Source organism: Cajanus cajan, chromosome 10, assembly GCF_000230855.2.
Source record: "Cajanus cajan strain Asha chromosome 10, NIPB_CcT2T_4, whole genome shotgun sequence".
NCBI classification, from domain to species: Eukaryota; Viridiplantae; Streptophyta; class Magnoliopsida; order Fabales; family Fabaceae; genus Cajanus; species Cajanus cajan.
This window is the reverse complement of record NC_138526.1, coordinates 17,330,046-17,347,725: the sequence shown is the minus strand read 5'-3', so window position 1 is coordinate 17,347,725 and position 17,680 is coordinate 17,330,046. Positions and strand designations below refer to the sequence as shown.

The 17,680-nt window shown below is 28.7% G+C and overlaps 2 protein-coding genes across 2 annotated transcripts; both read right to left on the bottom strand.

Annotated features, from left to right (window-relative positions):
- Positions 1 to 7,004: 7,004 nt before the first annotated feature.
- LOC145952343 (uncharacterized) lies at positions 7,005 to 7,559 on the bottom strand. Its single transcript, XM_083064690.1, has one exon. The coding sequence runs from the start codon at positions 7,557 to 7,559 to the stop codon at positions 7,005 to 7,007; it is 555 nt and encodes a 184-aa protein (XP_082920816.1).
- Positions 7,560 to 9,486: 1,927 nt separating this feature from the next.
- Positions 9,487 to 11,247, bottom strand: LOC109817154 (uncharacterized). Its single transcript, XM_083065592.1, has 2 exons — positions 10,939 to 11,247; positions 9,487 to 10,537 (listed from the first exon to the last, which is right to left on the bottom strand). Exon 2 carries the CDS (start codon positions 10,507 to 10,509, stop codon positions 9,766 to 9,768), a length of 744 nt encoding a protein of 247 aa, XP_082921718.1. The 5' UTR covers positions 10,510 to 10,537; positions 10,939 to 11,247; the 3' UTR covers positions 9,487 to 9,765.
- Positions 11,248 to 17,680: the final 6,433 nt, after the last annotated feature.

Sequence of the window (17,680 nt, the reverse complement as noted above, 5' to 3'; positions counted from 1 at the left end):
ACAATTATTTTGTACGTATTAAATAAGTATTTTTATTAGTGTTTTTAAATAAATATTTATGTTTTAAGAGGAGGTTGATTTTATATGATATTTTGTTATTGAAATTATATTATTATATTTTGGGTCAGAAATATATTATTATTATAGAGGAAAAACATTTTATAGTATACATGTATTTATTTTATTTAATTATTTTGAGGAAAAAGAGAAGTGGGTTAAAAGAGAAGGAAAACGGGTTGGGTTGACCCAGCCCAATGGATTAATTTTAAGAAAGGAGTCAAGTAGCGTTAACCCTATTTGCCTCATTTGCGTTCTGAAGGGTTAAGGGAAAAAAAGAGGGGAAACAAAGAGCTCTAAGGAAGAGTACTCAAGAACGATCTTAGACCACACCAAGATCATTCGTCTTCTGCTCATCCAGGTAAGGGGGGAGTGAGAAACCTCACTCTAGGTGTGGGAATATATGTTGGGTAGTGGGATTGGCCCCCAATCCCGTGTTTGTTGTAGTTGTTGTATGCTCATGTATGAGGAGTTTTTCCCAATTGTATATGTTTTGCCTATTATTTTTCTTATATGTAATTAATCGTATGATTTGAGATCTCTATGGGTTCCTATGGGAAACCCTAAGGGAATGCATTGGTGATTGTAAGAGGAGATGGTTTGAAGAGGTAATTGTATGGGTTAATTGTATTATTTTAAATGTTTATTGTATGAATTAGAGTGCTCTGTGGCTTCCTATGGGAACCCTATGAGAAACAGGTAACATATGAATGTTTTCTGTTTTGCTTTCTGATTGTTCTGATGTATTCCTTGTTGAATGAGATGTATAAATATGTGTTTATTTTTGAAAATATACCAGTTTTGATATGATTTTGAGTGCTCTATAGAGACTGTATGAATATGATGAGATGATGTGAAAAGTGATGACTATGTGAATATGATGAGATGATGTGAAAAGTGATGACTATGTGAATATGATGAGATGATGTAAAAAGTGATAATGAGACATGATGATGTGATATGATAATGAGACATGACAATGTTATATGAGAATGCATAGAGTCTTGATTGACATGCATCGTTTGCATAAATGTTTTTAAGGGTACGATATGGAATACACCGCTAGGGAAGGCCCCCTAGTGTAAAAGCTTTGGGGATTCGTCCTTGGGGATAGCTCGGTTTGGAAGTCGCATTCTCGCCCATTGTGTGCATGGGATGTATCTTGCGCAGGCTTAGCTATCCCGACGAGACTCTAGTAGTATGTCCTTCTAGTGAGAGTGCGCAGAGGGTGTGACCAAGCATGTACTCCTAGACTACTCTTTGTGTATTACTAGCGGCAATATGCCATGTGATGTTTTACTGGCGCCACATGCATGATAATATGTAGTTCGTGTTCATACATGTGCATTTTCAATGTTATATGATAAATTGATATTTTTATCTCTTGGATGAGTGAGATGTAATATTGTTGTTAATATATCTATGTTATACCTGTCTTGTTTGTGTTTGGCTATCCGGTGTATATTCCTACACTGTGAGCTAGAGTGAGATGTTTCTCATTCCCTTTTCTTGTGTTGTTTTCCTTAATTGCCTTACAGGTTATTATCAGCATAAGGCTGAAGATGTTGGTGATGAAGCTTAGACTTCTATATTGGAATTTTCTCTGATAGGACATGTGATATCGGGCGTAGATAGGATTAGATTAAGATGTTTTTATGAAATTATTTTGGAAACTTTAGTTTTATTTTTTTGTAATTTCTGTTGATTTTGTTTAAGTTATGGATGTGGTACTCTCTATCTGAACACGTTTGATATTTTAATTATGAAATGTTATGTTATTCAAATTTTATTATCATGTGTTATGGTATGCGGGGTAGAGGGTGTCACACTTTTCACTCTCCAAACTGGTTGCCTATCTGCACCAAGGGGTGTACACCTGCAAAAGGCACTCTGACACTCAAGTAAGTTACTCACTCAGTGCAATAAATGTGAATCATGAACTGTAACTTTATCTCGAGATACAAACTATTTATACTGATGTTAATGGACCCTGATCTCGATGGGTTGTAGGTTAAGGTTACCAATTATATCGATATTGATTTCGTACTCATGATTAAGCCCTAATCATCTTGGTTAAAATAATTGAGGGGTTTCCCATGTTCATATGTCCTTTGACCTTATCGGCTTCCAAAAGGGTTTATTTGTCTCCAATTATTTCGGCTGGTGAGGGTAACGAAGGGTGACATGATCCTTTTGGCTACCGAGGGTGCCTAATGGTTGTATGAGGGTGTTAAAGGGTAGGATGAACCCTTCAACTATCGAGGGAACCAAAGGGCTAGATGAATCCTAAGTAGGATATGTATATATAGGTGTTTCCTACTTATTGTAACTACTTTGGAAGCTATTAATAAGAATTCATATTCTTGTGAGAGAAGTTTCTCTTTTTATGGTAGAACACGATTCTTATCAAGGGTTACACCTTTTTGTCAATCTTCATAAGCTCATCAATCCTTTGTGAATGTGGTGTTCATTTATTTCTTATCTAACCTATGTTATTGAATTTTCGTTGCAAATTCCAGTTCTATTTTTGTGTGTTGATTGCTAAGCTAATTGTTATGAATGGTCAAAAATTCTGTTTCCATGGATTGGATCGTAACATTGCATCATGCATCATTGAAAATTAGAATTCCATATTATAACTTCAATTATTTAGTGTAGTCAGGCGGTAACTTATCTTTAAAATAATAAGGTAATGGGGATTGGGCATAAGTATGAATATGGGTAATACCCAATTTATTAAATTGGGTATAGAGACGGGGATGAGTATATACATATCTACCTTGTACTCGTACCTGTATTCATTTTAATTTTATAGAAACTTAATTTATTTTTTTTAGAATTGACTTAACATTTATGTAATTCTTATTCTATTTTAAATTGATTTCAAATGAAACTTAATTAATGTAATTTTTTAATTGCTACTCTATGTTGAAAAAAATTATATATATTTTTTTGCAAAAAAAAAATAGTTTAATTAATTTTTGAATGAGTACAAGGTGGGTAGAAGCATATATGATACCCGACGGGGATGAGATGAGGATGAGGATGCAAATTCCATATCTGACGGGTATAGGGACGAGGATGAGGATGCAAATTCCATATCTGACGGGTATAGGGACAAGGATGAGTATAAGATACAGAAACGGGAATGAGGACAAAGATATTGAAACTCGTACCTGTCTCACCCTTCCTAAATGTCTATCCTTATAATGGTGATCTCTTATTAGTTAGAAGACTTCTTGGAAGCCAACCTTGTAAAATTAGCAATGTACAAAGAGATAACAACTTTCATACAAGATGTTAAGTTTTAGAACAAACATGTTCTTTTATTGTAAATAGTGGCTCAAGTTGCAATTGTTATACCACAAAGTTGGTAGAAAAGTTAGCTTTCACTACCATTGTCCATCCTAAGCCTTATAGGCTTCAATGGTTAAATGAAAACAAAGTAATGGTAGTGTATCAACAAGTGAAGGTCAAGTTCTCCATTGAAAATTATGAGGATAGAGTTTTATGTGATGTGATTCCCATGGAAGCTTATCATATTTTTTTGGGAAGATTATGGTAATTTGATAAGAATTTCATGTATAATGGCCTTACCAATGAAATATCCCTCACACATAAAGATAGAAAGTGAGAGTTACTAATAGAATAATATTATTACAAATAAAATTAAAACATATAAAATAAAAATAAAATGATCAAATAATTTAAAAAATAAAGGAATAAAATATCATAAATATTATTTAAATAAATTATTAAAAATATAAAATATAAAATAAAATTATAATTATAAATGTACCAGTGCCCTCTCAAATAATATGGGTACCATAGAATTTCTCATAGAAAGGTTGTATTACATCCTCTTACACAAGGACGGAGCCAAGGGGGGACCTACGGGTGCCACGGCCCCCCCAACAATTTTAATTTTTTTTTATATACATATATATTACTATATGGCACCCCCTATTTTTAATATAAACTCATATGTATAATTAAATGAATAACCCAAATTTATTTTTTTATTCAACTTTTGGACTTCTGGTACGGCCTGCTATGTGGTATCACTTTGGAATTTTTTTTTTTTTAAAAAAATGTAGCGCCTCATTTGATCATTCCAATTCTCGGCCCCCCAGTATTGAAATCCTGGCTCCGTCCCTGCTCTTACACATACTCAAGTGGTATAGAGGCTCAAATACAAATGAAGCATATGAAGGAAGAAGAAAATAAGAAAATAAAAGAGAAACAAAAACAACTCTTAAAGGGTGAGAGGAGTAAAAAGGAAGAAAATGTGTCTTCTCAAGAGGTTGTTAAGAAAAAAAAGTCACTTTTTTCTTTTAGGATTCCTTAGTGTGTCTAACACAATTTCTAAGTAGGATATGTATATATAGGTGTTTCCTACTCATTGTAACTACTTTGGAAGTCATTAATAAGAATTCATATTCTTGTGAGAGAAGTTTCTCTTCTTATGGTAGAACACGATTCTTATCAAAGGTTATACCTTTTTGTCGAATCTTCATAAGCTCATCAATCCTGTCTGAATGTGGTGTTCAATTATTTCTTGTCTAATATACGTTCTTGAATTTCCATTGCAAATTTTGGTTCTATTTTTGTGTGTTGATTGCTAAGCTAATTGTTAGAAATGGTAAAAAATTCTCTTTCCATGGATTCGATGGCATCTCTAAAATTGAAAATTAGAATTCCATATTATAACTTCAATTATTTAGCGTAATTTATCTTTAAAATATTTAGATGTCAACATATCTTATATATAGAATAAGGTAATGTATTATTTTTAAGGTTGTGACATCTGAAGTATAGTCAATTTATTTTAGTATTTGATTTTCCACTATAATTTTATATTGAAAAGGCGTTTAATAAGTTAAAGAAAAAAAATTATAAACTATCCTTTTTATCTAAACAATGTGAGATTATCTAAGCATATATGAATAGAAAGCAAAAAAATTACATTAAAAAAGGCTCCAATAAAATCAAAATCAGATAAAATGTTTACAGAAGATTGAATATTGCGTTGCTGGAATGTTCGCTGGCTTATGCTAGAAGGCAGAATATTACAAATAACAATTTGAAGTTAATATATGGGTATGGAAAAGAATAATCAAGAATGTTCTTTTCCCCCTCTTCTTTCATTCGATTTCAATTTTTGAAGTCACGATGATCACAAATTTTGACATAAAATAACATTAGGTTCACCTACATTATTCAATATGAAGAAAAATGTGGCAACAATTTCAATTCAACATGATGAATGAGACATACACATTTCTGGGTCTCACAAACTATCACTCTTTAATGAGACGTGTGCATTACTAAATATATATGTAGTCGAACTTTAATTTTGAGAAAATAATTTGTTTACATTTTTTAAAAAGAATTAAAAAAAACATTATTTCGGTTCAATTAATCATTTCAAATATACTATTAAATCAAATTTCATTCGAGTGTCAATCAACTAGCCAGGAACTAGCTATATAACCACTAAACAGCAGCCAAACCAGAGTCACTGCTAAATTTTTGTTAACACTATGATTCAACATGAAGAAAGAGTTGGCGACAATTCCATTACGCAATTTTACAAAGAGAAAACATACAATCGTGTTTTGAACATGAAGACAGAGACATACACATTTCCAGTGTCTCAAACACATTGTCACTCTTTAATGAGACATGTATACATTAATTTGTTTAGGGTTTGTTTTAAGAAATAGTACTTCTTTTACAGCTGTTTGAAAGAAAGATAAAAAAGAAGAGAAAAAATGTCATTAAATCTCCAATATTTCTCAAACGTGCTATTAAAATATAATAATTGTATGATAATTTGAATAGCGATCAGAAATTCACGTCATTTATTCACATAATCAAAGTTTCAATTCTAATTCTTATAAATACAAAAAAGTCAAGCGGAAATTTCTATTTATTTGAAAATTTTCAATTATTTAAAAGAGATTGTCACGGTATTTAAAGAAAAAATACTCCTTAATAATAAAAAAATAATATAATAATTATATTCGAGGTCAATTGGAAGATTAATCCAAATCATCAAAATTTATTACATTTAATCTCAAAAATAAACTTAGCGTTTAATAAAAAAAATTAAAATATAAAATGAAATTAGGATCCTCTTCTATAATTTTCTTTTCTCAATTTCTTTACAACAATAATAATAACCATTAGATATATCTAAAACTTAAATTCAATCTTATAAAAATTAATAATTTTGATTAATTTTATAATATTGTAATTAATATAATTTTTTAAATAATTTTTATAAGATTGAATTTAAACTATTAAATTATATTTGATAATTATTATATTATTATTATTGTTGGAAAGAAGTTAAGGAGAAAGAATTGCAGGATCCAAATTCAGACGAGATCGATGCAGGTTTCTTTTCATTTTTTTTATAAGCAAAATAGAAATAATAAGAGTACAAAGGGTACTCTAACCTTTTTACACAAAGTACTTTACAGAAATAAATTAAGAAAGTTAATCCAATCCACGTCAACCCAAAAGCTCACCAGAAGAGCGACTTAATTAACTAATATCCAGCAAACTTCTCGTATCCCAGAAAGCTAACATCCAATGTGCAATATTAAGAAAGGCAAGCACTAGGAGAATTAGACCAAGAATAGAAATTATACTTGAAAGAAGGGAATCTAGCCCTTAACCATCTCCATGAGCGTAATTGTACCAGATTTAGCATTTCAGAAACAGGAGTTATTTTAGAGCTAAATATGAGATCATTTCTTGCCAGCCAGATGGTCCAAATAACAGATAACCAGATAAGAATCCAACAATTTTGATACTTCGCAGAACAATATCGAAGCCCATAAAATTGTTCCAAGTTTTGCACACAACAATTATGCATAACAGAATTTAATCCTAACCAATTGAAGCACGCCATCCAAAGCTGAAAAGAGACCTCACACTCAAAAAAACAAGTGAGAAGTAGTTTCTTCCTTATTCCTACACAAACCATATTCCAACTGTGTTGCTTGCAGAACACCTCTTCTAAACAAATTATCTTTAGTTGGGATTCTATTCAAAATCACCCTCCAAGCGAAAGCTGAAACTTTTGTTGGAGCAATGCTAGTCCATATCCACTGAAATATGACATTAGATGCAAATATTATGTCATTCCTCAAGACCTTATAAGCCGAGCTAACTGTATACACCTTTTCTGGTGCAGCAATCCAGGACCATTTATCTTCATCAGAAACAATGAATTTCAAACCATTGATAACATTAACAAGAGTATTTAGGAGTTGTTGCTCCCAGACCAATAATCTTCTTCTCCAGCTCCACTTCCATTTAGCCACACCCCCCTCCCATTCAGACATTTCAGTAATAGAAGCATTTTTATTAATTGTTATTTGATGTAATCGACTAAACCTATGAGCTAGAATTCCATGACCCACCCATTTATCCAACCAAAATTTAGTGTCTGCCCCGTTTCCAATGACTTTACAGCAATTACTGGACATCCACTCATTACTCACCAAATCCCCTTCTTCAATTCTATTTAAATCTACCCACCACCTTGAACCCTTTGCACCATTCCCATTTGGCAAATGTGAAGCGATGTCGTATAATGATCTAATAACTCTCACTCAAAGACTATTTTTCTCCACTAACATTCTCCAATGTCATTTTCCCAAAAGTGCTAAATTAAAGGCCGACAGATCTTTAATCCCCAACCCACCATGTATTTTGTCTCTACACACAACATCCCAAGCTGTCCAATTTATTTTTCTGTTATCATGATCTGCACCCCATAAAAAAGATTTAAACAAAGACTCAATGGAGGAGATGATACCTTTGGGAGCCTTGAAGAAGGAAAGAAAATATATCGGGATGGAGTGTAAAACGGACTTTAGGAGAGCAATTCTACCACCAAAGGATAGAGTTGTACACTTCCATCGAGAGAGACGTTTTTTAACCTTTTCAATGACTGGATGCCAAGTAGAAATCATCCTATGATTTTCCCCAATAGGTAACCCAAGGTAGGAGAAAGGAGTTGAACCTACCCGACAATGTAAAATAGAAGCCATTATTTGCAACCATTCTGACTCTACGTTAAATCCCATGAGCGTGCTTTTGGAAAAGTTAACCTTCAACCCTGATGCAAGTTCAAACAACCTTAAAATTGATTTGATGGTCCATATATTTGAATCAGAAGCATGCCCCATAATGAGAGTATCATCAGCGTATTGCAAAATATCAAACGATACTTTGTCCTTACCCACTAAGCAACCTTTGAACCTTTCTAACTGGCTAGCTCTATTGAACAACATGAATAGGCCTTCTGCTACAATCAAAAACAAGAAAGGAGCCAATGGATCTCCTTGACGCAACCCCTTTGATACACCGAATTCTTCTGTTGGGCTGCCATTTACTAAAACAGACATTCTAGATGTTTTTAGGCATTCCGCAATCCAGGTACACCATATAGTAGGAAATCCCATCTTACACATCACAAATTGTAGACAGAACCAACTCACAGAGTCGTAGGCCTTTTCGAAGTCAACCTTAAACATAATACATTTACTCTTCTTCCTCTTGACTTCCTCCACCGCCTCATTAGCCACCAAAATGCTATCCAAAATCTGTCTTCCTTTAATAAAACCGGAAATTAATCTTAATCCCAAATGGACAATCAAAAGCAAAGTTGAACGGGTACCAACTATGAGGACCATACAGCGGATTTGTACCCTCTTCATCACTCTTTTTTTCCCATTCTCTCCATCTAATTCTTCTCTCTCTCTATCATTTATCCACTTTTTGTTTTCTTTCTGCTTTATTGTACTGTAGAGAGTTGCAGAGTGCATTCAGCAATTCTAAAAGCCACGGAAGAGGGCATTTCAATGTTACCTCTTGTGACATGACCAATCATTTGTATGCATTATCATTGTCCGTATAAAAATGCACACACACAAATCAATACTAATTCCCATATAAGATCAAGTGGATGATAATAATAATAATAAAAAATTAAGAAAATTTATTTACCAAATAAAAAAAAATTAATTAATTTAATTTATAACAATAAATTTATTTTATTTATATATTATTTTCTTAAAATTGCCCTTATACTACCCTTTTTCTAATTAAAACTGTGTTTATAATTAATATATGTTATTGTATTAAAAAAACACATTTTAATTAAAAATATTTTAATCATAAAATAACTAATATATAAGATAATATGAATTAAATCTTATATAAAATAATAAATAATCATTCTAATTTAATCTTATAAACAGAAATGCAGTACTATATTAATAGTGATTGAGTACAGCTTAAAGTAGAAATCTTCATTAGCCTGATGAAAAAAATACACACATCACACATGCCTCAATAAAAAAGTGTGTAAAAAAAAATGGGCACACAAAAGAGTACACTGATCCGAGATTAGACTAAAAACAAAGGGACATTAAAAATCCCAGAATTCCCATTATAAGCTATCATCATCCAAGAACATCCCATATTTAGCAAATCCATTTACACCACTAAATATTTACACCCTCCACAAGAATAAGAATCCAATATACATGCATATATATATATATATATATTTTTTTTTTTTTTTCCCAATAAAAAAGTAAAACGAGCCATTCTTGAACAAAAGAAAAGGCATGTCGAAGGAGTAACAGAGAGAGGAATGTGAATTGTGAAGGAATAATGAATGAATCAAGAACAGCAATAAGGACAGCGAAGAAGGCCATTCTCGTTGCAGTGGAAGCACCTCGTGAGCGCGCCTTCGTCCTCGTCGAAGACCTTCCGACTGCCGCTACAATTCTCGCACGGCACGAACCTCGCGTCGCCGCAATTCTCGCACACGAACCCCAGCCTCAGCTTCGGGTAACCTTCTAGAATCATCTTCGCCAACTCCCCGCTCTCGAACAAACTCTTGATGACGTCAGCGCCGCCCACGTGCTTCCCTCGCACGAACACCTGAGGCAGCGCCACGTGGCGCTCCCCCAGCACGCGCTGCACCTCCTCCCTGTACGCTTTATCCATCGACACGTCCCTCTCGTCCACCCAAACCCTGAACCCCTTCAGGATCATGCGCACCGCGTTGCAGTCCTCGAACGTTCTTCGGATCCCGCGGAGACTCGTTAAATACACCACAATGCGGTCCTCCGCACCGGATAATCGCAACGCCGAACGCGCTTTCGGTTCTTGTTCCGATTCCGCTTCCGCCAACGCTTTCGATGAGGCTCTCGTAGACTCGAACATGGTGCAGAGCTTCTGCACCATTTTGCCGCGGATTGAGGTTTTCGCCGGTTCGGCCGAACCGTAGAAGCGGTTCAGCGAACTGGACCGGTCCAAATTGTGGTGCTGGATGAGGTACGGCTTCTGCGTTTGCGACGGTTCCGATTTTGTCGACGAGTGAATCGTGTTCGATCGGTTGAAGAACGGGAACCGCGACATCTTCGCGAGTTCGACGATCTACGAGCTCCTGAACGCAAAGAATCGAAAGATTTTTAGCGTGTTTGGGGGTGAGTTTTTGTGAAATTGATTTCTGACGAATTGAAATTTGAAAGTCATTTGTTGTATAAATTATGTAAAATTGCTTTAATTCAAAATCAGTTAGTGAAATGAAATGAAATTGAACATTTATTTAAAAATCACGTTAATTCAAAAACAATCTAGACTTGAAATCAACTTCCAAAATTAAATTGAAATCACGCTAATTGTTAGCAGATATTTCATCAGAAGATCATTTAGCGTGAAGGCGAAGACGCTATTAATCTTTCTAGGGTTTGTTTTAGGAAATTTTCATAATCAATTAATTTTCAGGGGGTGAGAATTGAAAAAGAAAAAAAGAAGCGATGGAATTTAGGGTTTGGTGAAATTCACCTCGGGAATGATGCTCCGGCGCTGCGGCGGAGGCGGCGGCGAGGAAGGACGGAAAAGCGGTAAGTTTTGGATTCGTGATGTTTGAGTTTGTGTATTTGTGTTGTTGTTTTGTTGAGAGATTTGTTGCGTGTGTTGTGTTGTGTTGTGTTTCAGTTGAGGGTTGAAACAAGAGATTGGGTTTCTGTTAGTTGCGGTGTTGGCTTTTAGAGACGAAGGGAAAGGGTAGGAGATAAGGGTAAGACTGGGTTATCCACATTCACAACAGAAATTATTTATATTTTATAGAGAGAGAAACTTCAAACAATAAATAATTGAAAAATATAAGAGCCAAGCCAAAGAGGGTGTAGCTTCTGTTTCTTCTTTCCTCACTGAGAGAGACAGAAAGTCTTTGGATTCTTATACAAGATATAAATGTCATAGTAAATTTATCCATTTATTTTTAATTAAACTTTGTTACATTCTCACTACATTATTAATTCAACTTTTTTGACTAAAGATTATTAATTTATTAAAAAATATTGTTTCAGATATGCTTTAAAATTCATGATAGAAGCTGTAAAAAAAAGTCAATAATATAATTTACAATTTATGATATTAATTAAATTGTACAATAAAAATATTTTTACTAGAAATATATTTTAATTAGACTTAAATTTTTTAAATGGTGTAAAAAGAGCGAGTTTTGACTTTAAATTTTATTTTTTATTTTGTTTAAAATTTATAAATATTAATTGTGATCCTTATAAAATATTTTTTGTCTTTGAGTAAATTTTGGTCTTTATAAAATATTTTTTTTGTCTTTATAAAATAAGTATAAATAAGTAAATTTGTAAACATTATTTTAAGGACCTATAAAAAAGTTCAGAAGTATTATATATTAACATGAATACATGATATCATTAACAATAAATAATACCGTAGATGATTATTTAATATTTTAGTAATAATAAATAAGTATTAATTATATAGTAAACTTAATTGTGTTTTTTTATCTTCAACTATTACAATTATACGATTTTGACTCTTAAAATTTTAATTGAGTAATTTAAATTTTTTTAATTGTTATAATTATATAATTTTAGTTCATTTTATTTAAGATAAAATTATATGATTGTTAATTTATTTAAGATACATATATTATAATTTTCATTCATGGATCAAATAAAATATAGTACTACTAATTAATAATTCATAAATATAAATTAATATATTAATATAATTTTATAAAAATATAAATATATTCCATAAGATAAATGTATTAATGGAAAATTAATTAAAATTATCAATACATAATATTATCTGTTAGTTTCATATGAACAAAAATAATTATATTTTTAATGAGAAGGAAAAATAATAAAGACTAGAAATAATAATTATAAATTTTATGAAAATAAAAAAATTATAGAAAATAATTTTTTTATTTTATTTTTATAGAGATTAAAATATTTTAAAAACTTTAACTATTATTTAATTGATTTCAGTTGAGAGAAAAAAGCCGCAATTATTTAAAAAAGAAAAACTAAATAACTGAAAGTGGCCTTTGTGCAGCTACCTTTTGGATCGGATATTAAAAAAAAAATTAAAAAAAAAATCTTGTTTTGAAGAGAGAAAGAAGTACTGTGAGCGCTGTTTGTTTGTTTGTGTTTCTATTTTCTTTTCGTTCTGTCTTTTAACATCAGAAATTATGAGACGATGAAGGAAATGAATAAATCACTATTAAATATTATTATTATTATTATTCTCATAAAAATATTATATATTAGTAATTAATATATACTACTAATATTAAGTTAATAATAATATGGGGAAAAAAATACTGCGAGCGCTGTTGTTTTATTTTTTTTCTTCTAGATGCAGAAAATGTGGTAATGAGTGAGTATACGCCGTTGTTCTGTCCTTTAAATCAGAAATAATGAAACGAGGAAATTAATAATATTAATATTAAAATTTTTAATTTTATCTATACTAAAAATAAAAGAGATACTATTTTTTGTCTATATTTTTTTTTACTAATATTACTCTTTAATTAACTATCATAAAAAGCTATAGATAAAAGGAAAAACTAATCATCATTTAATAAAAAAAATTAAAAAATAAAACAACAACAACTGTTTTTCTTGAAGGTAGAGTACCTTCCTTCTTTTCTTACTGGTATATGTTCCTATTTCTTCTACTATTTTTTAGCATCATTTTCTCAATCTTCTACAAATACACTATGATTCAAAGTTATTCAGAATTTTTTTTTTATGATATCTAATCCGTAATATGGTTCCTTCAACTTTTAATTTAGTAATTTTTGTTTTTTAATTTTAAAAATTTGTAATTCAGGTGTTTTACTAGAATTTCTTCCATCAATCATTAAAATTGTAGTGTTAATCATGACCATATTAGATAGATGATATGACAATTAATTTTATTTATTTTCGTTTCATTTAATCACTTCTAACATATAATAATAAAATTAAAAAAAGAATTAGCATAAATTTTTAAATATTATTTTTGTATAATTTATTTAATATTTGATCAAGATTAATGTATCAATTTTAACGATCAATTGATGAAAAATTAATCAAGAAACTAAAACTATGAATTTTATAAAATTGAAAAATTAAAATTGTAGAATTAAAATTTTGATAGAAAAATCAAATAGATGATATGAAATTTTTTTTTATAACATTAAGGTTAAATTGAACTTTTAATTTCTATTTTTATTCTATTTATCTCATTTTATCACTTTTAACTTTTAAAAATGAAAATAAAATTTAGTAAATATTTTTAAAATATTATTTATCATATAATTTATTTAATGTCAAATCATGATTAATATTTTAACTTTAATGACCAATAGATGAAAATTCAATAAAATCACAAAATTATAAATTTTATAAATTTTAAAAACTAAAATTATAGACTTAAAAATTTGAAAACAAAAATTAAAAATTACATATTATAGAAGAAGAAAAAACTACAATTTACTCAATATTTTTACTCTCATTACAACATCAACTCAAAAGTCAATTTAATTACCATTATTTTTCTAGATTATTGTCTAACTTTTGTCATCTGTATTTTTTTCAAAATAAAAATATAAAATTACTAAATGTACTTTTCTTCCTTTATATATATAAATAAGACAAAGGGATGAGATGAGTAACAAATAATATTAATATTAAATATTTTTAATATGTACTATTAATATTAAGTAGTAAAGATTATATATTAAAAATAATAAATTAACAATATATAATAAAAATAATATTATTAAATATAATATATACTAATAATTCTAAGATCAACATCAATAAATTAATAATATAAAATTAATTATGGTATTTTACATATAAATTTTACAAAATACCAAAACAATTTTGTTGCTTTTTCCCATATATATTTTGGTGGCGTGGCAACATTGCACCCAACTACCCACTTTTGTTTTGTCGTGTGAGATTGGGTAAGAGGAAACTGTAGTCAGGCCCACGCCGACGGCTACCTTTTTTGAAGAAACTTACGCGGGTTGACCATATAATAAACAAGGCTATCTTATATACACCATTTTTTTTAATAAGTACACTTCCTTTATTTTTTTAAAAAAATTTATAAAATATTTTAGTTTTTTTTTAAAAAATTTCTAATTTTATACCTCCAAATTTCAATTTGCTATTTTCTTCCTTTTTTTTTACACTTTTTTTTTCTTCTAATTTTCACATGCTATCAAAATAGGTGTGATGAAGGAAAAGTAAAGAAATGCATGTAAAAATTGAAAAAAGGAGAGAAAATATGTGAAAAAAAGTACTAAATTAAATATTGTAGATACAAAATTAAAAATTAAAACAAAAATTAAAAATATTTTAAAATTTTAATTATTTTTTAAAAAAGGAAGTGTACTTATAGACAAAAGGAGGTATATATATCATGAACCAATAAACAAACCATAATTATTTGTTATTACTTTTCTATCACAAGCAAAAACAAAATTACAAAACAAATGCATCATTCACTTCATATCTATCAATGAGTTACGACATGATTGGTAGATGCTAAATAATTAGGTTCATCAAGTATATTATTAAAAATTTCATTTCTAAACATATAAATGAAGACTCAGTCGTACAAAATACAATTAACTTTAATCATCATTAGGTTTTAAAATAAATTAGTCATTTACTATTGGTGTTTTTCTTATGTGTGAGTGTGTAATAAAAATATTGAGAAATTATATGTTGGTATACTTCAAAATTGTGTGAATGTGTAGCAAAAATATTGAGAAATTTTGTTGAAAAACATGAGATAATTCTTTTTTGAATTTTATTTTTTATAAAATAAATTTAAATTTTTACTGGATTATTGATTGAACCTATGAATTGCTGGTTTCACCTGCATAAACTACATATAATAAATATACTAATTTTATATAAAATATATTGTATATAAATTAAAGTTGTCATAATTATTTCAATCATACACTTTAACTTTAACTTTGTGGTTATAAAACGTTTTAAGCATCCGGAAGGACCATAGTTTGAAACTTAATGATTGGATAAGTAAGAAGGACCAAACTAAACAAAGGTTTGGTTTTCGGTTAAATTGGTCAAATCAGTCCATTTGATTCGATCTAAGTTCAATACCATTACTAGAAAGATTTAATTTGCACAATTGGATAAAAACTGTATAATTACATTACTGAAAGATTAAAAATGTAATTAAGTTAAATTTTAATTATTTTAAGTTTATAAGTAAAAATATTACTTATTTTAAAAAAGTAAATATTTTCCTTATCTATTTTAAAAAATAGTCAACTAATGATAATTAAATTCTAATGCTTTAAATATATTTAAATAATAATTTATACATTATTGAATAGTATAAAATAGTAATGATGAAATAATTTAATATATTTATAAAGATATACAAAATATTTCTTGTAATAACAAAAATAAAAGTTTTAAATTTTTGTCTTCTCAGTATATTGTGATTGTAACATAATTTTTCTTTCTAATTTATTAAAAATAATTAATAATACTTTAATACAAAGATATTTATATGAAATAATATTAATTATTAGAATAAAATATGTTTTTAATTTTAAATTTTAATTTTAATCTCTATAAAAGATGGCTAGCTTTATCAAAAGTGATGAGTTTTTTTTTTTCATCATGAACTAAAAACATATGTCTAAATATATTAAATTTTTGTCAACACTAAAATTGAATTTCAAAATATTTTGAGTAGCAAAAAAATACACTTTATTCTATTTATTATAAACTATTAAATAAAATGTATTTTGTGTCTTTGTATATTTATTTAAAAGCATAAAATAAATAATAAAAAATAATTTGAGTTAAATACATGAGAGTGGTCAATAATGTGTGGGTAGTTTTGAGTAGTTAATTAGAAAGTGTAATAAAAACTAAAATAAAAATACTTTGAAAGTTAAACTTTAATAAAAGGATATACCAAAAAGACATATTACTTTTATTAATAGTATAAATAAAATGCTAAAGATGATATTAATATTTTTTTATTTTACTTTTCATTTGTTATATATTTTTGTTTGTTAGGTGACATCAATTGTCTTGTGGTGGATGCCTAAGTAGTTCAAGTCACAATCGACACATAACGCTTAGGCTATTACAACTAAGTAGAAATAGTTGTGTCCTAACTAATAGTTGAAACTTTTGATCTAATGATAAGTACTTGATTTAATAAATGGTATCAGTAAAGATCGCGTGCTTGATTCCTAATAAGAGTACTTGCTGAGGGAAAAATTATTTGTTGGGTAATATCAATTGTCTCCTAATAAAGGCCTAAGTGGGGTCAACTCATTGTCAACATATAATGCTTATGCTGTCATGATTAAGTAAAAAAGGTTATGCCCTGACTAACAGTTATAATTTTTGGTCTAGTGATAAGTACTCGATCCAACAATTTTATTTATGTCACATTCTATCTAACATACTATAATACACGAATAAATAAAATTGAATAGAAAAGTTTATAAGTAAACATATCACTTATTTTAAAATAAAAAAAAAGTAAATATATACCTTATCTATTTTAAAAAATAGTCAACTAATGATAATTAAATTCTAATTGCTTTAAATATATTTAAATAATACTTTATACATTATTAAATAGTATAAAATAATAATGATGAAATAATTTAATATATTTATAAAGATATACAAAATATTTCTTGTAATGACGTATTAAATTTTTGTTTTTTCAATATATTGTGATTGTAACATAATTTTTCTTTCTAATTTATTAAAACTAATTAATAATATTTTAATACAAAGATATTTATGTGAAATAATATTAATTATTAGAATAAAATATGTTTTTAATTTTAAATTTTAATTTAGTTTCTATAAAAGATGGCTTTTTGTCTCTAGCTTTATCAAAAGTGATGAGGTTTTAATTATTTTTTTTTCATCATGAACTAAAAACATATGTCTAAATATATGAAATTTTTGTAAACACTAAAATTCGATTTCAAAATATTTTGAGTATCTAAAAACACATTTTATTCTATTTATTTTAAATTATCAAACAAAAGGTATTTTGCGTCTCTTTATTATAAACTATCAAACAAAAGGTATTTTGCATCTCTATATATTTTATTTAAAAATAAAATAAATAATAAAAAAATTAAGTTAAATCCATGAGAGTGGTCAATAATGAGTGTTTGTAATTTTGAGTAGTTAATTCGAAGGTATAATAAAAACTAAAAAAATACTTTAAA

Coding starts and splice junctions, on each gene's coding strand:
- LOC145952343 (XM_083064690.1), bottom strand. CDS start 7,559: ATGTCCAGTAATTGCTGTAAAGTCATTGGAAACGGGGCAGACACTAAA.
- LOC109817154 (XM_083065592.1), bottom strand. CDS start 10,509: ATGTCGCGGTTCCCGTTCTTCAACCGATCGAACACGATTCACTCGTCG.